Source organism: Mycteria americana, chromosome 5, assembly GCF_035582795.1.
Source record: "Mycteria americana isolate JAX WOST 10 ecotype Jacksonville Zoo and Gardens chromosome 5, USCA_MyAme_1.0, whole genome shotgun sequence".
NCBI classification, from domain to species: Eukaryota; Metazoa; Chordata; class Aves; order Ciconiiformes; family Ciconiidae; genus Mycteria; species Mycteria americana.
The window spans coordinates 2,078,870-2,101,596 of NC_134369.1; the positions used below are offsets into that span (position 1 = coordinate 2,078,870).

Here is a 22,727-nt window from a genome sequence, read left to right on the forward strand (position 1 = left end):
CCAGAGGAGAGGCGAGGACAGCCTCCCTCTGCCTGCATGTCTGTCTGTCTGTCTGTCCCGCCACCCTCCTCGCACCGGCCGTCCCTCGCTGCCCGCCCGCCCGCCCGCCTGTCTCTGCGCCTTCCCATCCCTCCACCCTCCCCGCTCCCACCTCTCCTCTGCCCCGGCCCCTGCCCGCGGGGAGGGGGGGGGACACAGGCTGGCACCCCACGCCCCCCCCAACCCCCCCCCTCCCTCACCCCGGCCCCGCTGCGGGGCGGCGAGAGGAGCCGCTCCGCCGCACCTCGCCCCGCTCCCCCCCCCCCTCCCCTCCCCGGACCCCCCCCCCCCCCTTCCCCGGGGGAACCGGGCTCTCGGCGTGCGGCGGCGGCTCTGCACGTCGGGAGGAGAAGAGGCGAGAGGGCTCCGACCGGCAAATGGGAGCCGCAGTCCCGGTCCGGTGTGCGGGACCGCTGCCTGCCTGCCCGGGAACCCCCGACCACGCACCCACCGCCCCGGCCCCGCGCCTGTCCCGCATGGAGCTGAGAGCAGGTAGGAGACCCCCCCCCCCCCGCCGCCCCGCACCGGCCCCGCACCGGCCCCGCCGCTGCCACTAACAAAAGCCGTGCGGGAGCCAGAGCCGGGGGGGGGGGGGGGGGCGAAGGGAGGGAGAAAGCGGGGGGTCCCCCACTCCTGCCCGGCCGGCAGCACCCCGGGGACCCCCTTCCCGTCCCTCCCCACCGCCTTCCGCGGCGCCGGGGCTCGGCTCCAGCCTCCCCACCTCTGCCCGGCGCCGGGACCCCGGGGATGGGGGGGAAGGCCGGGGGAGAGGGAGGGAATGAATGGAGCCCGCTCTTGTGTACAATTGCATCAAATACATTCTTGAAAGCAACCTGGTTCTGCTTAACACTTGAATTTTGAAAAAAAAAAAAAAAAAAAAAAAAAAATGAAGGGGGAAAAAAAAAAAAAAAGCCAAGAAGGGAGGCAGCAGCTTGGAGAGGGTGTATGCGAGCTCGCGTTTTTTTATTCTTGCATTCCTGGACACCAATCAAAAGAGCAAATCAAGGGAGGTGGAAGGGGGAAAGGCGGCGAGCGAGGCAGCCGGAGCGTGGTGCGAACCGTGCACACACTCACACACCAAAAACCCACCCAACCCGGACAGCTTTTTTTTTTTTTTTTTTTCCACCTAACACCCAAGCAAACACAAACCAAAACAAATAGGGAGAGGGGAAAAAAAAAAAAAACAACACAAAAAAAACCAAAACCAAAAAAAAACAACAAACCCCGAGCGAGCGCAAGCGAGCAAGCGAGCCAGGGCAGAGGCGAGCAGGCGGGCTCGGCCGGCCGCTCGGGGTGCGGAGCAAGAGCCAAGCCCCCGCTTTGGGCTCCTCTCGTCCCCCCTCTGCGCCTTCCGCCCCCCCAACCCCACCCTGCGCCCCGACTATGCTAAATGTTGCTGGGGAGCTCTCAGGTAAGACCGAGCCGCTGGGTGCTGCCGGCCGGGGCCGGGGCGGGGGGCTGCCTGCGCTCTGCCTGCCATGGTTTTTCCTTTCCGAGCCACTGCTGATTTTAATTTGATGTGATTAAAACGTCTGTCTGGCTTTGGGATTGATTTAAGACTTTCCCCTCTCTGGGTTTGTTGTTTTTTTTTTTTTTTTTTTTTTTTTTTTTTCCCTTTCTCTCGTTCCCTCTTTTCCATGCATGTTTGTGATTACCAGGGAGGGAACCGCCGCTGAGCACGGAGAATTAAACCCCAGGACTGACAGAGGGGAGGAAAATGAAAGTCGCTGGGATTTTGGGGGGCAGGAAGAGTTATTTTTCTTGCCCGGGGCTGGATTTCAGGGCTTGCCTCGGAACGCCTTTGCCGGAGTGGGCGAGATTCCTCCGGGAGACGGCAGCGGGATTTTGGGGTGCCGGGGAAATGTCGCTCTCTGGAGGGGACCGTCCCCGGGGCTCCGGCTCCGGCTGCGGGATGGTTTTGTTCCCCCAGCCCGAGCGGCCACCTCGGGAGAGCTGGGGCGGTTGAGGGGCTGGCCAGCCCCGTGGCACACCGGGATCGGGGGTTCCTTGCCTGGAAAGGACGGGGAAAATGCTGGAAAACACCCTTAAAAGGTCAAACTGTGGGCGCCGCGAGGCTCCCCGGGCTCCCACTCGGTGGGACCGGGGCCGGGGCAGCACGAGGCCGGCGCTGGGTTTGGCTCCAGCTCCCGCGGTGCCGGCATGACGCAGGACGGGCAAAGCGGGGCGAGCGCTGGGGAACCGGAAAAGCGAGGCCGGGATCCCGAGCGGCTCCATCGCGCTCCCTCGCCCCTTCCTCTCCCCCTTCCCGCCCGCTGCCGGGGCTGGTGGACGTGACCGGGGAGCCGGTGGCACAACCGGACCCGGGGCCTGTGGTCAGCCGGCAGCCAGCGCAGGGACGGGCAGAGAAGGGGACACCGAGCCCGGCACGGCGGGAGGAGCTGCGGGGCGAGAGTCCGGCCACCGCGGCCCCGCTCCCCGTTTTGGGGCATCCCCAGCCGACGGCGGCCCAGCCCTTTCGGCCCCGGCAGGGCTCGGGGACGCTCGGCAGCACCGGTGTCCCCGCGCCTATTTAGCAGGCTGCGCGAGGGCACGGTGGCGGCTCACATCTGGGCTGCATTAGGCGCAGCCCGCGAGCAGCCTCCGAAGGGAAATGCGGAGGGCTCTGCTTACAGGGCCAGGCTGGGGGAAGATTTATGCCCTGCTAAGTGGCACGGAGCTCCATAAATCACCCCCCCAGCCCCGCTCCTACCTGCCCGGCCGCCGGGGCAGTGCCCGTCCCCCTGTGCCACGGCGGATGGCACCCCGCTGCCCGGCACAGGGTATCCGTGGTCCCTCGCCCGCCTGCCGAGCACCAGCACCAATGCCTCGGCAGGCACATGGGGACAGACGGGACATCTGGGCGGCAGCCGTCCTGCCTTGTGCTGGCAAGCCGCCGGCCCGGCAGTGCCGCGGCCCTGGGTGGCGCGTGGCCCGCGGGTGACAGAGGTGTCCTGGGCTTGGCCAGGGTGCCGGGGGACATGGGGCCGGCTTGGGCATGAGGGCATGGCTGTCCCCAGCGGGCACGGCCGCGAAGAGCTGCCGGTGCCACGCTAGCCCGGCCAGGCAGCGTCCCCGTGGCACGGTGGTGCCCGCTGGGTCAGAGACGCCAGCAATGGCAGCGGGTCCGGAGGTGCCAGGGGATGGAGAGGGATGTGCCGCGCAGGGCTCCGTAGTGCCGCGTGAGCTGGCGCCGGGGGTCCCGTGCTTTGCCGGAGAGGGGCTGGCTCGGCTCTGGCGCCGGGCTCGCCCTGGCTCCACCGCCCCGCCGGCGAAACACCCGAGAGCAGTGCCGGGGCGGTTGGGGTGGACAGCCCGCGGGTCCGGGGGGCTGCACGGCTCCGCAACCTGTGCCGGGAGGGGTGGGAAGACAGCCGGGGTGCCTCGCGTGGCTCACGGGTGCCGGCCGGTGCCGGCGGCGGTGGGTGCCGTGCCCGTGCCGGGCTGGCTGTGCGTGCGGGGCGGTGGGGTCTGGTTGGGATTAGGGGCCCGCGCCCCCCTCGCCGGCGGGGGTGTTTCCATCGTGCCGTTGGCTGGAGCCGGATGGGAAATCCAGGCCCAGCTAATTACGGCCTCGCTGGAGTCTCCCGTGCGCGGCCGCATTTATAAACACACGGAGGAGACAGGATGTAAACACTCAGCGCTGCGAGCGCAGGCACGGCCGGGGCGGGGGGGATGCGGGGCCGTGCTCCCCCCGCACACCCACCCGCTCCCCGGCCCCGCACGCACCCGGCACGGCAGCTTCGCTCACCGGGAGCTGTGCGGGGATGAGGGGCCCGGTGGGGGCTCGGTGGGCACCGGGAGGTGCAGGCAGGGCTGAGGCAGGGTCTGCAGGCAGGGCTGATGGGGTTTGGTGGCTCCTGGCGAGCTGGGAGCTGGGAGAGGGGTGGGACGGAGCAGGCAGGTGGTGTCCCATGGGACGGGACGGGATGGGGACCCCACTGCAGCGGCTGTGGCTGCCGTTGGGGAGCAAGGACGCACGCGTCCTTCCCACCGGTGCTCGGGGACGGCCGTGACCGCTGCTGGCCGGGTGCGGGGCACACGCAGAGCACGAGCATCCTCACGTCTCCGCTGTGCCGGCTCCACACGGCTGCCGCTGCGCCTGCCCGACGCCACGGCGTCGCCTCCCCAGCCACGGCGGGGTTAAATGCCAGCAGCCTGGGGACACAGAGGTGTCTGTCCTTGCGCCCTTGAGCATCACCCACTCCGAGACCCGCGGAGCGGCGGGCAGAGGCCGGCTGCCGCCTTGGGCTGCGAAACCGCCCCGGGACGGCGCGCGGGGAAGGGTTAAGCGCTGCCGGTCGGGTCGCAGGCAGCCCTAGCCACCAAGGTGGCCGCTGCCTGTTGCCTGCTCCCTGCCTTGCCCGCAGGCAGGGCTACTTCGTCCTCAACGCCGTGTTCATGCCTGGCCACCGCGGGACCTCCCGGGCTGGGCTCTCACGCGAGCGCCGGGGATGGGGCCGCTGGGTGGGATGGGGCTCTGCTCGCCGCTGGACTCCGGCCCATCAGATACGGCGGCTCCCGCCGCCGTGCCGGGGGGCTGCGGGGCCGGCTCGGCTCTGTGCGCTGCCCGGGGGGGGGCTCCGGTGTTTGGGTCCCCCCTTCCCGGTTGCCGCCCCCGCTCCGGGTGCCGCTTTGCACGAGGGTTTCGGGGAAAGCGGCTCTGGGCGGCTTGTGGTCGCTCTTGACCTCGGCGGCTCTGCCCACAGCATGCCCGGGGAACAGCTCACCCGGCACCGTGGCTGCGCTCCCGCCTCGGCTGCTCGCCGGGAGGTCTGGCCAGCGCTGGCCACCCGCGCCGCCGGGGGGGTGGGTGGCTTGCAGGAGGGCAACGGTCCCGCCGGCGTGCCCGTGACGCCGTGCGCGTCCCAGCAAAGGCGGGCGAGCGACGTCCCTGCCGCCGCGTGCGCGAGGGATGCCTGCGGCACCGCCGGTGTGTCCCGCCACCCGCCGCAGCCCCTCAGCATCGGCAGCGTGGGTGCCCCGGGGTGCTGCCGGCACCGCCCGACGGAGCCGGGGGGTGGCCGGTCCCATGCCCCTGGCCACCCGGGCTCCCCAGCCGCCCCCTGGGCCGAGCGGGTAACCCCGGGCAGCCACGCCGTGAGCTGCTTACGTGGGCTGGGAGCATCCTGGCCGGGCTCCAGGGCCGGTTTTGAAACCCTCGGGCTCTTCCTCTCCGACGTCACCGGGATCCAGCTGTGCCGGCCCCGCGCCTCCCTCCTCCCCGCCGGGCCGCTGCCGCCATTGTCTGTGCCGGTGCCCGGACATTTTCCGCCCGGCACCGAGCCACTGCGACCGGGGCGGGCGATGGAGAGCGGCTGCTCCACGGTGCGCCTGGCACGGCTGGGCCACCACCAGCGCTGTGCCACGGTCACCGTCGCTGCCGTGCCGCCCGCCTTGCTGTGCCACAGCCGCGTCTGTGCCGCCGCCGCGCCGTGGCCACCGCTGTGCCACCTGCATTGCTGTGCCGTGGCCACGTCTGTGCCGCTGCTTGTGCTGTGGCCGCCGTCACCGCCGTGCCGCTGCCACCGCCGTGCCGCGGTCACGTCTGTGCCACCGCCGCGCCGTGGTCATATCTGTGTCGCTGCCACCGCCGGGCCGTGATCCGCGTCCGTGCCATCGCTGTGCCACGGCCACCATTGTGCCACCGCCACGGCCGTGCATCCCGCCACCTTCTGGCCTTCAGCCATCCGCCTCTGCCGTGCATCTCCCCATCCCCTTCCTCCCTCCTCCTCATCCTCCTGCTCCTCCACCCCATGCCCCGGCCACCTGCCCGTGGATCCCCATCCCCATCCCTCCCCTGCCCAGCCCCGGCTCCCCCGGCTGTGTTTGGCTTGGCCGCGGCAGGGCCAGGGCTGGTGTAAATCCCGTGCTGGAAACTCGAGCCGGCGGCGGGCGAGGGTCCGGCCAGCCCAGCGGTGCCGGGGCTGGGCCAAAGCAAACACCCGGGGGCGGGTGAGTCACCGTGGCGGGGCCCCCCCGCCACCCGTCCCACGCACGTTTGCACGCACGCAAGGCGGGACAGCGGCACGCTCCACGCGCCGGGACGCACCGGCACGCCGGGGCCCGGCCGCGGGCAAGCGGCTGCATGTGCCCACCGCGGGGCACGGCCGCGTGTCGGGGCGCCCGCGCCAGCCCCTGCAGGGCTGGGATAAGCCCACGGTGTGCGTGCGCTGGCACGCGCCCTGCGGCACAGACGGGCACGGTGCGTCACACGCCTTCGCGGCGCGTCACGTGTGCACGCTGCATCGCACACGTGCACAGCGTGTCACGCACTTGTACGGTGTTGTGCATGCGCGGCGTGTCGCATGCGTGGTGTCACGCGTGCACGGTGTGTCACGCACTTGCACGGTGCGTCACACACTTACACGGCGTGTCACGCGTGCACGGTGTGTCACGCACGCTGTGTCATGCATCCACAGCGTGTTGCACGCTTGTATGGTGTGTCGTGCACGCACGGTGTGTCGCACACTTACACGGTGTGTCGCACACTCACACGGCGTGTCACACGTGCACGGCGTGTCACACACACGGTGTGTCACGCGTGCACGGTGTGTCGCACACCTTTGCAGCGCATCACCCGTGCGCAGTGCGTCGCACGCCTGCGCAGCGTGCATCGACACGCTTGCATGGCGTATCCCACACATGCACGGTGTGTCGCACGCCTGCGCAGCGTGTCACACACGTGCCTGGCGCGTTACACACACGCCTGGTGTTTCACGTGCCCGTGCGACGCGCTGCACAACTGCACTGCGTGTTGCACGCCCGCGGGGTCTACCGCCAGCGTTGCGTGCTGCGTTGCACGCCCACAGAGCGTATCGCCGGCACGGGTGGCGCGTTGCACGCCCACAGGGCGTAGCACCGGCGTGTGTTGCACACCCGCAGGGGAGCTGCACGCTCGCACGCTGCCGGGAGCCGGGCATCTCCCCGTGGCGGGGGCCGGTGGGCGCAGGGGCAGCCGGGTACCCGCTGCGGCAGGGCTGGCACGGCCAGAGCCGGGGCGTCCCCGAGGACCCTCGTGCGTCACCGGCGCTTGGCTGCTCCCGGGTTTCCAAACCTCCCGGCGGCTCATGACGGGGAGCGGTGACGCGCGAGGGCTCGGCGGGGTTCCCACCGGTCTCGCCTCCCCGGGGGGCCGCCGCGGGGGCTGCCCGCGCCGGGAGCCCCGCCAAGCCCTGCGGTGATGAGCCGTGCCGGCGGTGGGTCTTCCTGGCGGAGGAGTTGCCGGGAAGCCCGGCTTCGGCCTGCCGAGAGGTGCCAGTTGGCCGGGAGCATCCTGGCCGCGGGCGGTGACCTTTGCACAACCGCCGGCTAACGAGGCCGGAGCTCGTAAGGCCGCCCTGACGTCAGGGGCGATGACGGGGACCCGGCCGGCGGTTTCCGGCAGCCTCAGCAAAGGTCACCCCACGCCCCAGCCGCCCCTTGGGGTCCCTGTCCCGGCCCCCCTCCCCCCCCCCATTCCCCGGGGTCCCTTGGTGGGGTTGGCCAGGGGGTCCCCACGGGGGCAGGGGCTGCCGGCAGCCCCGCGGGACGCCCAGCCCGCTCCGGCGTTGCTGGTGGGCGAGTTGCCGTGCCCAAATATAACCCGGCCGTCCCGGCGGGAGCACGGCAAGCCGCGCTCGCTCCAGACCATATAAAGGATTGTTGCTGCAGCCCGCGGGCGGGAGCGCGCGGAGGGGAGCCCGGGCTCGGCGCTGCTGGCGGGGTCGGTGCGGCGAGGCGGGGGTCCCCGGTGCGCCGGCTGTGCCGGCAGCGTTGCTCCGGGCCGCCGGCGCCGCCCTGGCCGCGCCAAGGCGTGAGCCGCCCTGTGCCGGGGGGGATGCCGAGCGGCTCCGTTGCAGGTGTGGGTGCCCCTTGACCCGTTGCGCACAGCCCTTCCGTGCCTCAGTTTCCCCGCTTGCAGGTGGGTCTCCCCGCGGGGCGAGGTCGGCGGTGGCGCGGGGTGGTCCCCGAGGGCTCAGCGATGCCGTGCCAGAGCCGAAGGATAGAGCGGCCCCCCCCCGCCCCTCCCCGGCCCCGTCACGCCGGGGGTCCTGCCCACGCAGCCGGGGCGTTGCCGTCACCCCAGGCCCAGGGGTGGGAGGAGGTGTCCCCCCGCCTTGTGCCCCCCCTGAGGCGCCGTGTCCCCGCAGGAGACTCTTGGGGGATCTTCACCTTCCTGTGCGCCGCGCTCTGCAACCTGCCGGCGCTGCCCGCCCTGAACTGCACGGAGGAGCTGGGTGCCGGCCAGTCCATCCAGAAGACCTACGACCTGACCCGCTACCTGGAGCACCAGCTCCGCACCCTCGCCGGCACCTACGTGAGTAGGGGCTCGCCCGCACCGAACCCCCCGTCCGTCCTCCCCCGCGCCCATCTCCCCCGGGAGGTGCCCCGGCTGGTCGGGGCTCCCCCGGAGCGGGTACGCCCCACCGGGGTCCCGTGCCCACCCGCTGCCTGGCACCGTGGCCCCCCCGCGGCCCCACCAGCGGGGGGGGTCCCCTCGGGGCACGGCGGCACAGGGCACGCGGGGACCAGGCGCGGCCCGGGGGGCGATGCGGGGCAGCGCCAGGCGGAGGTCCCGCGGGGATGGGCAGCACCAGGGCGAGGGCCTGCGCGCGTGTGGGAGCGCGCCCGCGTGCCGTGGGGCGGCCGCACGCGTGTGTGCCTGCACGTACGTGGGTGTGCGCATCGGCGTGGCTGCGTGCGCGTGCCTACACGTACGTGTGCGCGTGCATACGTGTGCCTGCACGTACGTGTGTGTGTGCATCAGCGTGGCTGCGTGCGTGTGCCTATACATACGTGCGTGGGTGTGCATCAGCGTGGCTGCGTGCATGCCTGTACATACGTGTGTGCGTGCATACGTGTGCCTGCATACGTGTGCCTGCACATATGTGTGTGTGTGCATCGGCATGGCTGCGTGCGTGTGCCTATACATACGTGCGTGGGTGTGCATCAGCGTGGCTGCGTGCATGCCTGTACACACCTGTGTGCGTGCATACGTGTGCCTGCATACGTGTGCCTGCACGTACGTGTGTGTGTGCATCGGCGTGGCTGCATGCATGTGCCTATACATACGTGCGTAAGTGTGCATCAGCGTGGCTGCGTGCATGCCTGTACATACATGTGTGCGTGCATACGTGTGCCTGCATACGTGTGCCTGCACGTATGTGTGTGTGCGTACCAGCGTGGCTGCGTGCATGCCTGTACACACCTGTGTGCGTGCATACGTGTGCCTGCATACGTGTGCCTGCACATATGTGTGTGTGCGCATCAGCGTGGCTGCGTGCGTGTGCCTATACATACGTGCATAGGTGTGCATCAGTGTGGCTGCATGCATGTGCCTATACATACGTGCGTAAGTGTGCATCAGCGTGGCTGCGTGCATGCCTGTACATATGTGTGTGCGTGCATACATGTGCCTGCATACGTGTGCCTGCACATACGTGTGTGTGCGCACCAGCGTGGCTGCGTGCATGCCTGTACACACCTGTGTGCGTGCATACGTGTGCCTGCACACATGTGCCTGCACGTACGTGTGCGTGCCAGCGTGGGAGTGCCTGCACGCGTGTGTGCCTTCGCATACACGCGTGTACGCGCGCGCCGGCGTGCCCGCATGCACGCCTACCTGCACGCCTTTATGCGCGTACGTTGCTGTGCCCGCACAGACACGTGTGCGTCACCGGACACGCGTGTGCCGTAGCACGCCCTGCACTCGCAGGTGACGTGGTTGCGCTCACGTGCCCTTGCCCGGTGCCAACGGTACCGGTGCTGCCCGCCCATGCCGGGGGCCAAGGAAATGTCTCATCGGCCGAGGGCAGGGGTCCGGGAGCCGCCCTGCGCCCGGAGGGCGCAGGGCGGCTCCCGGACCCCTGCCCTCGGCCTAGGGTGCAGGCAGGGGTGCAGGCATCTGCCTGTCCCTGCCCGCCGGCAGCACCGGCTCACAAGGAGGTTCCCCGTCTCTGCCCTGACGTGCCCCCGGCTCAGCCCCGATGGTGCCGGCACGTGGGGTGCCAAGCGGTGACGAAGGTGGCGCTGCCGTGGGGCTGGGTGCAGGGGGACTTGACCCCACCCATGGGTGCCTCCAGGTCTGCTGTCTGGAGCTGTGGGCACGATGACAAGGCATGGGGAGATTGGGGGGGTGTGATGGGGACAGGGACGTGGGAGGGAGGGAGATGGAGAGATCTGGGACATGGTGGGCACGTCCACCTTGGGGACATGGAGACCTGGGACGTGGTGGGCACGTCCACGTGGAGGACATGGAGACCTGGGACGTGGTGGGCACGACCACATGGAGGACATGGGACCTGGGACGTGGTGGGCACGTCCACGTGGAGGACATGGAGACCTGGGACGTGGTGGGCACGACCACATGGAGGACATGGGACCTGGGACATGGTGGGCACGTCCACTTTGGGGACATGGAGACCTGGAACATGGGTGGCACGACCACGTGGAGGACATGGGACCTGGGACATGGTGGGCATGTCCACCCTGGGGACATGGAGACCTGGGACATGGTGGGCACGTCCACCTGGGGGACATGGGATTTTGGCAGGGGGACATGGAGACTGGGGACATGGTGGGCATGGAGACCAGGGAGGTGAAAGAGAAGGGGTCGTGGTGGGCATGGCCAGCTGGGGGACACTGAGACTTGGGACGTAGGGGACATGGAGACTGAGGACATAGTAGGCAGGGGGACATGGAGATCTGGGACGTGATGGGAAGGGGGGACATGATGAGCGGGGGGACATGATGTGCAGGGGGACATGGAGTGCAGTGGGACATGGAGACCTGGGATGTGTTGGGCATGTCCAGCTTAGAGCCACGGACACTGGAGACATGGTGGGCACGGAGACTGGGGACATGATGGGCAGGGGGACACGGAGACCTGGGACGTGGGGGACGTGGAGACTGGGGACATGGTGTGCAGGGGGGACATGGAGACTGGGGACATAGTAGGCAGGGGACATGATGGGCAGGGGGACATGGAGACGTGGGATGTATTGAGCATGTCCGGATTGGGGACGTGGAGACCTGGGATGTGACAGACATGGAGACTGGGGACATGGTGGGCAGGGGGGGACATGGAGACCTGGGACACGATGGGTATGTCCACCTGGTGGACACGGAGACTGGACACCTAATGGGAAGGGGGACATGATGGGCAGGAGGACATGGCGTGCAGGAGGACGTGGAGACCTGAGACAAATAGGGGACACCGAAACCTGGGACGTGGGGAACGTGGAGACTGGGACATGGTGGGCATGAGGACATGGAGACCTGGGATGAGGGGGGCATGTCCAGACTGGGGACGCAGACACCTGGGACGCGGGGGACACGGACACTGGGGACATGGTGGCCATGGGGACTTGGGACACGGCTGAGACTGGGGAGAAGGGGTGCAGTCCCTACCCCGACCCCGTCCTCGGCGTCCCCCGTGGCCCCCCCCCGATGCCTGACAGCCACCCCCCATTACCTTGCAGCTGAACTACCTGGGCCCCCCCTTCAATGAGCCCGACTTCAACCCCCCGCGGCTGGCACGTGCCGAGCGGGTGCCCAGCGCCACGGTGGACTTGGACCTGTGGCGGGGCTTGACCGACAACGCCCGCCTGGCCGCCAACTACCGCGCCTACAGCCGGCTGCTCTGCTACCTGCGGGCACTGGACGGGCAGGCGGGCACCGCCGAGCTACGCCATCGCCTCGGCCACTTCTGCTCCAGCCTGCAAGGTTTGGTGCTCAGCATCGCCGGCGTCATGTCCTCCTTGGGTTACCCGCTGCCCGCTGGCCCCGCCGGGCCCCCCGCGTCCCCCGGCACCCCCGTCGCCCCCAATGACTTCCTCAAGAAGATGGATGATTTCTGGCTGCTGAAGGAGCTGCAGACCTGGCTGTGGCGCTCGGCCAAGGACTTCAACCGCCTCAAGAAGAAGGTGCCGCCCGCCGTGGTCACGCTGCGTCTGGAGGCGAGGGGCTTCTGAGCCCCCCCGATGCCCCCCACCCCCCCCACCCCCCCCCCGCCGCCTTGCCGGGACGGGGACGGGGCTCCTCACCCCGACGGGCCACCACACGTCCCCACCGCCACCTCGCTGTGCCTTGCGGGATGGGGCTCCTGACCCAAAGTGCCACCACCGAAACCACCCATGTTCCCCCCCTCCATCACCAGTGTGCCTTGAGAAATGGGGCTCCTGACCCCAAGTGCCACCAAAGCCACCCCACATCCCCCCGCTCCGTCACCACACTGTGCCTTGAGAGATGGGTCCGCTGACCCCAAAGTGCCACCGCAGCCACCCCGCATCCTCATCATCACCTCGCTGTGCCTTGAGAGATGGGGCTCCTGAACCCAAACTGCCACCAAAGCCACCCCACGGCCCCACCGCCCCACACTGTGCCTTAAGGGACGTGGCTCCTGACCCCAAGTGCCACCCCGCATCCCCACCATCGTCACAGTGCCTTAAGGGATAGGGCTCCCGACCCCAAAGTGCCACCCCAGACACCCCACATCCCCTCTGTCACCACGCCATGCCTTAAAGGACGGGGATCCTCACCCCAAGTGCCACCAAATCCACCCATGTCCCCCCCTCCATCACCAGTGTCCCTTGAGAAATGGGGCTCCCGACCCCAAAGTGCCACCAAAGCCACCCCACGTCCCCACCGCCTGTGCCTCCAGGCAGGGGCCGGTGCCACCGCGGCGTCCCCACCGCCGTGCTGTGCCCGCCCCACCGGTGTGCCCTGTCCCCTCGGGACTGTCCCCACACCCGTGGGGCTGGGGAGGGCAGCAGTCTCCTCCCCCTGCCCCACGGCAGCAATAAGCCCCACCCCCAGGGGCCCCGCCCACCCCTGAAAGGACCAATCCCCCCGAGCATAGGAATAAGCCCCGCCCCACCCAGCAGCAAGCCCCGCCCCAGGAGCAATAGGCTCCACCCCTCCCCGGATGGCAATAAGCCCCGCTCACCCGCCTGTGTAGCAAACCCCGCCTCCTTCCTACAACAGGCTCCGCCCCCTGTCACCCAAGCCCCACCTCTCCTGCGGTTGCTTAGCAACCCACAGCCCCCCCCCCCCGAAGGGTGGGGCTCTGGGCCGCGGTGGGCGGGGCTGGAGGCGGGGCCCCAGGGCCGCTGTCCCGGTGCGTCTATGAGTGTTTATTTATTGGAGATGTTATTTATTGGGGTATTTATTGCAGAAGATCTATTCTTGTATGAACGAATAAAAGCCTTTCTCCAGCGCCCCCGCCCCGCCCGCGCCACACGGCGGGGGGCCCAAGGAGCCAGTGGTGCCATCAGTAGGGGCCAGGGTGAACGGGTAGCTGCGCCCGACTCCGAGCTCAGGGTGGGGGTCAGGGTGTTCCCCCCCTCTGTGGGGCGTGGGGGGGTGGGGAGCCAGGACCCTCCAGGCCCGGGTAACGCCATCTTACGCCCCCCCTCCCCCGAGCCACGGCTTCCCCGCCCGTGGGCACCCCCACACCTCCATCCTTGGGTATCCCGAGCCCAGGGCACCCCCATCCCGGGGACACCCCAGCCCCGGTGCCCATGGCCGCGGACGCCCCCATGCCCCCACCCCCGGGCACTACCGGGGGGTGACCACCAGGGTGTAGAAGGTGCCGGGCTGGGGCAGGAAGCCCACGGCGCGGACGGCCCGCTGCGAGGGGGTGTTGTGGGGCAGCACCCCGCAGTAGATGGGGAAGCCGCGGGCGTGCAGCCCCCGGCCCAGGGCACCCAGCGTCACCCCGCTCAGGCCCTGCCCGCGCCAGGCGGGCAACGTGTAGCCGTGGCTGAGGCAGCCCAGGGGGTCCAGCAGGCTCCAGGAGACGGGGCGCCCGCGGGGCCCCAGCAGGCAGGCGCTGGGCAGCGCCCGCACCAGCCCCAGCAGGAACCGCCGGCTGCGGGCGTTGCCCCCGAAGGCCCACGTGGCGTTGAGCAGCGGGACGTGGGACGGGGACACGGGTGCCAGGCGCAGTCCCGGTGGCACCCTGCAATGGGGCAGAGCGGAGAGACGGGGTGGGGGGGGACGGGGGAAGCTGCACCCACCCCCCCCCCCCCCCACACACACACACCCCCCCTGCCCGCCCCGGTGGGGACGGCGCAGGGGAGCTGCTGCACCCTGGGGTGGGTTTGGGGACCGACCGTGGCACCCAGGGATGCGCTCGGGGACCCATGTGCCACCCAGGGATGTGCTCAGGGACACCCATGCCACCGAAGGATGTGCTTGGGGACACCCGTGTCACCCAGGGATGTGCTCGGGGACCCCTGTGCCCCCCAGGGATGTGAATGGGGACACCCCTGTCACCCGGGGATGTGCTTGGGGAACTCAGTGCCACCCACGCATGTGCTTGCGGACCACCCCCCCACACACATGTCACCCAGGGATGTGCTCAGGGACCCCGGTGCCACCCAGGGATGTGACTGGGGATCCCCATGTCACCCAGGGATGTGACTGGGACCCCGGTGCCACCCAGGGATGTGCTCAGGGACCCCGGTGCCACCCGGGGATGTGACTGGGACCCCGGTGCCACCCAGGGATGTGACTGGGGATCCCCATGTCACCCAGGGATGTGACTGGGACCCCGGTGCCACCCAGGGATGTGCTCAGGGACTCCGGTGCCACCCAGGGATGTGACTGGGGATCCCCATGACACCCAGGGATGTGCTCAGGGACTCCGGTGCCACCCGGGGATGTGACTGGGGATCCCCATGACACCCAGGGATGTGACTGGGACCCCGGTGCCACCCAGGGATGTGACTGGGGTTCCCCATGTCACCCAGGGATGTGCTCAGGGACCCCGGTGCCACCCAGGGATGTGACTGGGGATCCCCATGTCACCCAGGGATGTGACTGGGACCCCGGTGCCACCCAGGGATGTGCTCAGGGCCCCCGGTGCCACCCAGGGATGTGACTGGGGTTCCCCATGTCACCCAGGGATGTGCTCAGGGACCCCGGTGCCACCCAGGGATGTGACTGGGGATCCCCATGCTACCCAGGGATGTGCTCAGGGACCCCGGTGCCACCCGGGGATGTGACTGGGGATCCCCATGCCACCCAGGGATGTGCTCAGGGACCCCGGTGCCACCCGGGGATGTGACTGGGGATCCCCATGCTACCCAGGGATGTGACTGGGACCCTGGTGCCACCCAGGGATGTGCTCAGGGACCCCGGTGCCACCCGGGGATGTGACTGGGCCCCCGGTGCCACCGCGTCCCCAGGTGCCCCGGCACTCACTGCACGCGGGGCTGGGGGGGCCGGGGGCTCAGCAGTGCCTGGTACCCGTAGGTCTCCAGCCGCAGCCCCTTGGCATCGGCCGCCTCGCTCACGGCCTGGTACATCCCCTCCTGCATCCCTGGGGCAGCACCCTCAGCCCGGGCAGGGGCACGGCGAGCTGGGGGGTGCCCGGGCCCCCCCGCCCTGTGCCAGGCTTACCCTGCATCTGGAAAGCCCGGGTCCAATCCACCACCTCGGTGCCCCCCAGCAGCGCCCGCCAGGCCCCCTCGTCCCGGTAATACGCCGTCAACTGGTTGGCGTAGAAGTCCCCGGGGTCCCTGTTCTCCTGGGGGGGGGGACACACAGGGTCTGAGCGTGCCCACCCCCCCCCCTCCCGGCCCCATGGTGTGTGGGGTGCTGCCAGGGTTGGGGGGGCACCCGGAGCAGCACCTCTGGGCGCAGGCGGGTCATGACGACGCCGAAATGGGGCCAGGAGTCCACCAGCACCTCGTGGGCGGCCGGGTTGCCCCGGGCCACTGTCATCACGGCCCCCAGGACCTGCAGGACAGGGTCAGTGCTGGGGGGGGGGCGGGGGGGGGGGCACGGGGGGCCGTGATGGGCCATGGGGCCATGGCGGGTCCCTCTGTCCCCCTGTGGCACCCGGTGGCACCCCGGGTGCTGCCAGCCTCCGTCAGTGTGGGGGGCCAGGATACCATGTGGGGACCACCCCGGGGTCCCCGTCACCAGCAGGGCTGGGGGGGGGAGGCACAGGGGTCCCCAGGGCCCCCAGAGTCCCCACGCCTGGCAGGATGGAGGGGAGGTTCCCGGGGTCCCCGTCACCAGTAGCACTGGGTGGGGAGGGCACAGGGGACCCCGGAGACCCCGTCACCAGCATGGAGGGGACAGGGGTATCTGGGGTCCCCGTCACCAGCAGAACAGGGGGAAGGCAAAGGGGTCCCCAGGGTCCCTGTCACCATCAGGGCAGGGGGGGGGAGTGGCAGGGGGGTCCCCAGGGTCCCCATCACCATCAGGGAGGGGGGGTGGGGTGGCAGGGGGGTCCCCAGGGTCCCTGTCACCATCAGGGTGTGGGGGAGGTGGCAGGGGGGTCCCCAGGGTCCCCGTCACCATCAGGGCGGGGGGGGGGTGGCAGGGGGGTCCCCGGGGTCCCCGTCACCGGCAGGGTGGCAGGCAGGCTCCTCCGCAGAGCCTCCTCCAGGCGCTGGAGCTGGCCCGGGCACGTCAGGATCAGCATGGCCCCGTGGCCGTGGGGCAGGCGGTGACACCAAGGATCCGTGGGGCAGGCGGTGAGACGGGAGGGTCCCGGGGCTGTGGGGCACCGGTGGCTGTGGGGCAGGGTGTCCCGGCCGAGCACCCGTCCCCAGGAGGCCACAGGGCGGGCAGGGCTGGCCCCATGCCCGGTGCCCGGCGGGATGGACCCTGCCCGCTGCCCCCGTATGGGGCCACCCCCTGGGCAGGGGGCACTCGCCAGCCCGTGACGGCCGGTGGTGGCCCTGGGACCCGCCAGTGTCACCGCCTGCCCCACAGAAGCAGGGACCTGCTGGTGTCACCGCCTGCCCCACGGTCTCCAGACACCCACCCCACGGCCCCCCGAGGACTTCTGTGGGGTGAGTGCCAGAGGGGCTGGGGACCGCCCGGGGCTGCGCATGGCAGGGCCTGGGACGGGGACGGGGATGGGGACAGGGATGAGGTCCCCACCCAGGGGTCCTGTCCCCTTGTTATTGTAGGGTCTCTCGGCAGGGCCATGCTGATCCTGACGTGCCCGGCCCAGCTGCAGCGCCTGGAGGGGGCCCTGCGGAGGAGCCTGCCCCTCGCCCTGCCGGTGACGGGGACCCCGCTGTCACCCCTGCCCCGTGCTGTGACGGGGACCCCAATGTCACCCCTGCCCCGTGCCGTGACGGGGACCCCAGTGTCACCGCTGCCCCGTGCCGTGACAGGGCCCCCCCGATGTCACCGCTGCCCCGTGCCGTGACGGGGACCCCCTGATGTCACCGCTGCCCCATGCCATGACGGGGACCCCGCTGTCACCCCTGCCCCGTGCCGTGACGGGGACCCCAATGTCACCGCTGCCCCTTGCCGTGATGGGGACCCCAGTGTCACCCCCGTCTCTTGCCCCCAGTGATGGGCACCCCAGTGTCACCTCCCCACTGTCACCCCACCAGTGACAGTGACGCCAGTGCCACCCTGTCCCCCCTCCTGCCACCCACGCGTGTCCCCAGCCCACGACCGGCAGCTGCTGGGCATCACCCAACCCGAGGGCTGGCTCCGTAGCTCGCCAATCCCAGCCCAGTTGGACTCTGCCCCAGCCAATTGCAGCCCAGCTTGGTTCTGAGCCAGCCAATCCCCTTCCAGCCCCATACAAGCCGGCCAATCCCAGCCCAGTTGGACTCTGCCCCAGCCAATTGCAGCCCAGCTTGGTTCTGAGCCAGCCAATCCCCTTCCAGCCCCATACAAGCCGGCCAATCCCAGCCCAGTTGGACTCTGCCCCAGCCAATTGCAGCCCAGCTTGGTTCTGAGCCAGCCAATCCCCTTCCAGCCCCATACAAGCCGGCCAATCCCAGCCCAGTTGGACTCTGCCCCAGCCAATTGCAGCCCAGCTTGGTTCTGAGCCAGCCAATCCCCTTCCAGCCCCATACAAGCCGGCCAATCCCAACCCAGGCAGGGTGCAACGCAGCCAATCCCAGGCTTCCTGCCTGCCCTTCCCCACTCCAGCCACGCCCACTCCACATAGCCCCACCCACTTGTGGGCAGCCTGGCTTTAGGCACCGCCCCTTTTGCCTTCACCCCACCGAGCCCTATGGGGAGAGGGCGGCAAGGGCGGGGTGCTGTGGGGTGCACCCGGGCTGTGCCGCCTCGGGGAGCCCCGGGGAGCCCCAGATCTGCCCCCACGCCCCCCCCCCCCAGCCCTGACCCCTTTGCCCGCAGGTCTACGGGGCCGTGATGAACATAAACCGGGGGAACCCGGGCGAGTTCGAGGTGGCGGTGGATTCGTGGCCCGACTTCGGTGCCGTGCTGGCGCGGCGCAGCGGAGAGGTGGCCGGCGGGGACGTGGGGCGAGGGGTAGGCACGGTGCCCTGGCACGCGCCGGGTGGGCTCAGGGCACCCCCGGGTGCCCCGCAGATGCCGGTGGATGACTGCTACAGGAACATGCACGCGGCTTTCTACCGGGACGTGGGTGCCTACCGGGCGCTGCTGGAGACCCCCGGCTGCCTGCGCTGGGACACCGCCTTCCACGTCTTCGGTGGCCCGGGGAGGGGGGGGGGTCCTGGGAGGGCATCAGGGAGGCACCGGGCAGCACTGCGGGTGGGAATCAGGGGTGCTGGGGAGCACTGGGGAGCACTGGGGAGCACCGGGAGCACGGGACACTGGGGAGAGCCGTTGGTGATACGGGCGTAAGGAGCTGGAGGCACTGGGAGGTACTGGTGGAAGGAACTGGGGGTGCTGGGGGACGCTGCGGGCAGGCATTTGGGTGCTGGGGGGGCACTGGGGGTAGGGGTTTGATGGGTGCTGCACTGGGGAGCACTGTGGTTGGACTTGGGGGTGCTGGGGGGCACTGGGGGAAGGAATTGGGGTGCTGGGCACACTGGGGGAAGGAATTGGGGTGCTGGGGACAGAGACTGGGGTTGTGGGGAGCCCCTGGGGACGCTGGGGAGGGCACAGCCGGCGTGCTGGGGTCAGAAAGAGGGGGGCCAGAGGCAGGAACGGGGGTGCTGGGGGAGCGGGGCCCCCTGACGGCACCATCCCCAGGGCTGCAGGAGGGGGTGGCCACGGTGTCGCAGGCCATCGCGGGGACCAAGGGCGTCGAGCTGGAGGTCTCCCAGTACTACACCTACCTGCACCCCGACCCCAGCACCATGCCCGAGCCCCGGTGAGCCCCCCCCCCCCCGCCACCGCCCCGGCCCGGCACCGGCAGCCCCCCGGTGACGGTCACCCCTCGCCGCAGGCTGGACCCCGGCGTGCGGGTGGGCTCGCTGAGCCCGGCACACGTGGATCTGCTGAACGAGACGTGGGCGTTCGGGGGCAACGGGCGCAGCCGGCGGTACCTGGCGGAGGTGCTGGAGCGGTTCCCCAGCCTCTGCCTGCAGGACGGGGCCGGGCAGCCGCTCTGCTGGGCCCTGACCGACCCCTTCGGGACGGGGGCCCACGGCTACACCCTGCCTGCCCACCGCCGGCGCGGCCACATGCGGGCGGTGCTGGCCCTCGCCGCTCGCCGGGCGCAGGCCCGTGGCTTTCCCGCCTTCGGGCACACGGCCACGGGCAACCGGCCCATGCAGCGGCTGCAGGAGGAGCTGGGCCACCGGCAACTGCCCGGGCTCTGCCGCTTCGTCCTGCACAACCCCGGCCTGGGCAGGGCCGGACCCTGACCCCCCTCGGTCCCCGCGGTGGGACAGGGAAGTCCCCACGCTGTGGGGCAAGGGAGAAAACCGAAACGAAACCAAAGAGAAGTGTGGACTCTCTGATGGCCGCTCTAGGGTTGCGTCTCCCTCCGGCACCAGTTTTCTCGCACCTGGCTTGGCGCCGGCCGTTACAGCCGTGACCCGGCTTGGCGGCTCGGGCGGTGCGGTGTCACCGCCGAGGGACACAGCTGTGTCCCCAGGGAGTCACCCCGTCCCTCTGTGCCACGACACGCACCACGGCCCTGCCCCGAGCTATACTCGGCCCCCCCAGGGAGGGCTGAAAAGCCTCAGGCAAATCTGCGCCGGTGGCACCTGCTGTGTCCCCCTCCCGGGACGGTGTCACCACAGCTGGGGGGGGGGGGGACAGGCAGGCACAACGCCTGTGGGTCACCGGCTGTGCTTCCTGGGGGGGGGGGGGACACACACGACAGCCAGAGTGCCACACAGGGCAGAGGGTGACAACTGCACGGCGTGAGTCACGGCTCCTGGGGGTGGTGGGGACAGCCGGGGGGGGAGGGTGACAGTGCCCAGGGTGATGGGGACAGCTGGGAGGTGACAGTACCCGGGGTGACAGGGACTGCCGGGGGGGTGACAGTGCCCGGGGGTGATGGGGACAGCCGGGATGGGGTGACAGGACCCGGGGACAGCTGGGGGGGTGACGGGGACAGCCGGGGGGGGGGTGTTTGTCAGTGCCCAGGGGGACGAGGAGCACCGCGGGGGTGACAGGGGCCGGGGGTGATGGGGACCACCGGGACTGGGGTGACAGTGCCCGGGGTTGGTGGGGACCACCGGGACGGCGGTGCCACGGGCCGGGCCCCCCAGCCCAGCTCAGCCCAGCTCAGCCCAGCCCAGCCCCGCCGCTTCCGCCCGGCCAGCAGCAGGGGCGGGGCGGGCGGGCGGATGCCCGGTTCCCGGCAGCCGCGGGAGGAGCGGGCCCGGGGCCGGAGCCGCCGTCGGCAGCCGCGCTCTCCCGCAGGGCCATGGAGCAGCCCCGGCGGATCACCGACTCCTTCCCGCGGCAGCGGCGAGCGGGGCGAGCCCCGGGCAGGAACAAGGTCAAGGTCAAGGGCAGGGGCTGTCCCCGGGCCCGGCCCCGCGTCCCCCCGCCCGCCGAGGAGCCCCCGGCCGCCCCCCCGGACCCGGCCCTCCTGGAGATGCTGCGCCGCTTCGACCTCGCCTGGGAGTACGGGCCCTGCACCGGTGAGAGCCCCCCGGTCCCCCGGCCCCCCGCCCCCCAGCCCTCCCCGGGCCCCCCCGGCCCCGCTGACCCCGGCCCTCCCGCAGGTATCACCCGCCTGCAGCGCTGGGAGCGGGCGCAGGCGCTGGGGCTGAGCCCCCCGGCCCCCGTGCGCGAAGCCCTCCTGGAGCACCGGGACAACCCCGATGTCACCTACAGGTGGGTGCGGGACGGGACGGGGACACACACACCGGGCACCCCCGTCCTCTCCCGGTGCCCCCCACCCTGCCGGCATCCCTCCTGCCCGCCACCAACAACCAGGGGTGGGGGGCACCGGGCAGCCAGTGACCCCCCCCGCTGTGCCCCACAGCCTCTGGCACGAGTACGCCCTCTGAGCCGCTGCGCCCCACGCCGGAGGGAGGAGTTGGGGGGACCCCCGTGCCCGCTGCCCCCCAGGCCTGTCCGCAGCCGTGCCGCAGCCCGGGGGGCACCGGGCGGATTAAAGGCTGGTGTGAGTGAAGGTGGGGGGCTGCCGCGTGCTGTCTGTGGGGCACCCGGGGCGGCAGGGGGGTGAAGCCCCTCTGTAGGGCGCTGGGGGAGGGCAGGGGTCTGTACTCCCCCAGAGAGAGCCAGGCGGGTTGCCCAGTCACACAGAGTTTAATGCCAGCCCTGGGAGCATCGGGGGTCTGTGCCACCCCACGCAATCCCCTCTGCCCCACGGATCCCCCACGGTAGGGAGAAGATGGCAATCCCTCTGCCCCACAGATCCCCTCGCTATGGGGCAGACAGACATCGCTGTTGCCCATAGCTCCCCTCACTGGGGGGGTGCCCATGTCCCCTCGGAGGGGCGCTCCTGCCCCAGAGGGCCCCCGCCCCACACACACCACAAGCAGGGCAGGGAGCCTGGCCCACGGTGGGGGGGGGGCTCAGCTGGCCCCGTGGGTGCCGTGGGGTGACAGAGTCCCCAGGGACAGAGGGACGGGTGCCCCCGTCCCCAGCGGGGTGGCAGAGGGACGTACCGGGGCGCAGCACGCGGACAGTCTGCAGGCAGCCAGGGGACCGTCAGCGGTGCCCACCCTGTCCCATGCCAGCTGGAGGGACTGGTCCTTACCGCGGGGAAGGTGAGCAGGTGACAGGGTGCCCCCCCCCCCAAAGGTGAGCCATGGCTGTGGGGTGGGGAAGGATAGGAGAGCAGCAGAGCTCTGCCCCAAGGCAAGAATGACAGAGAGGGGACACAAGAAGCGACGTGGGATGCCCCACGGCAGGCTGAGGGGACAGGAGAGGGGCCGTGGGCTGCCCCCAGCACCACTCACTGCTGCGCGGGTCCAGGCTGTCGGTGAAATCCTCACCGAAGTCGGCGTGCAGCTGGCCGAGGGTGGGCTGGATCACGTCGGCGATGTCCTGGTGAGCTGCGGGGTGGCAGGGAGTCAGGCAGCGTGGGCATCACCGCGGTGACCCACGGGCAGAGGGGGTGGCACGGCCCCGCTCCCCGTAGGGGTGGCGGCTGTAGAAGATGGTGTAGGTCACGTCCAAGATCAGCCTTTCCAGGGGGTCAGGCTCCATGGGGCAGCTGCCCTCTGCCGTGCCGCTGGCCACCGGACCCTGCTGGGCACCGGGCACCCCCTGCCAGGCACAGAAAGGGTGAGGGGAGCTGGTGAGCCCAGATCCAGAAGCCGGTGGTGCCGGGACTCCCAGTAATACCAATGGGACTGGCCAAGCTGGGAGAGGGGAGCCCTTCGGACAGCGAGCACGGGTGTAGGCACGGCGCTGGTACCTGAGAGGGCAACGCTGCTCGTTCGTCCTCCGTCTTCCGCACCTGGAAGAAAATCCGAGAGGAGCCATGACGCGAGTCGCTGCCCATCCGGCTGCCCGCAAGGCCGGCACGGAGCGGGCAGTGCCACCTGCCCCTTCCAGGGCTGCCCGTACCCCGG

At 70.3% G+C, this 22,727-nt stretch overlaps 4 protein-coding genes across 5 annotated transcripts; 3 read left to right on the top strand and 1 right to left on the bottom strand.

Moving 5' to 3' along the window:
- Positions 1-351: 351 nt before the first annotated feature.
- Positions 352-13,275, top strand: CLCF1 (cardiotrophin like cytokine factor 1). Of its 2 annotated transcripts, none has more exons than XM_075501393.1 (3): positions 352-531; positions 8,169-8,335; positions 11,499-13,275. In XM_075501393.1, exons 1-3 carry the CDS (start codon positions 417-419, stop codon positions 11,988-11,990), a joined length of 774 nt encoding a protein of 257 aa, XP_075357508.1. In that variant the 5' UTR covers positions 352-416; the 3' UTR covers positions 11,991-13,275. The 2 variants fall into 2 exon arrangements, with proteins under 2 accessions (XP_075357508.1, XP_075357509.1); XM_075501394.1 differs by lacking the exon at positions 352-531 and adding an exon at positions 1,226-1,450.
- A 283-nt stretch (positions 13,276-13,558) lies between these two features.
- Positions 13,559-16,456, bottom strand: LOC142409645 (glycine N-acyltransferase-like protein 3). The gene is made up of 5 exons (XM_075501395.1): positions 16,379-16,456; positions 15,655-15,762; positions 15,424-15,550; positions 15,226-15,343; positions 13,559-13,978 (listed from the first exon to the last, which is right to left on the bottom strand). Exons 1-5 carry the CDS (start codon positions 16,454-16,456, stop codon positions 13,576-13,578), a joined length of 834 nt encoding a protein of 277 aa, XP_075357510.1. The 3' UTR covers positions 13,559-13,575.
- A 1,592-nt stretch (positions 16,457-18,048) lies between these two features.
- Positions 18,049-19,662, top strand: LOC142409646 (glycine N-acyltransferase-like protein 3). Its single transcript, XM_075501396.1, has 4 exons — positions 18,049-18,255; positions 18,343-18,463; positions 18,970-19,090; positions 19,166-19,662. The coding sequence occupies exons 1-4, from the start codon at positions 18,163-18,165 to the stop codon at positions 19,584-19,586; spliced, it is 756 nt and encodes a 251-aa protein (XP_075357511.1). The 5' UTR covers positions 18,049-18,162; the 3' UTR covers positions 19,587-19,662.
- Positions 19,663-20,489: 827 nt separating this feature from the next.
- POLD4 (DNA polymerase delta 4, accessory subunit) lies at positions 20,490-21,318 on the top strand. Its single transcript, XM_075501925.1, has 3 exons — positions 20,490-20,819; positions 20,904-21,015; positions 21,167-21,318. The coding sequence occupies exons 1-3, from the start codon at positions 20,600-20,602 to the stop codon at positions 21,189-21,191; spliced, it is 357 nt and encodes a 118-aa protein (XP_075358040.1). The 5' UTR covers positions 20,490-20,599; the 3' UTR covers positions 21,192-21,318.
- The last annotated feature ends 1,409 nt before the right edge of the window (positions 21,319-22,727 follow it).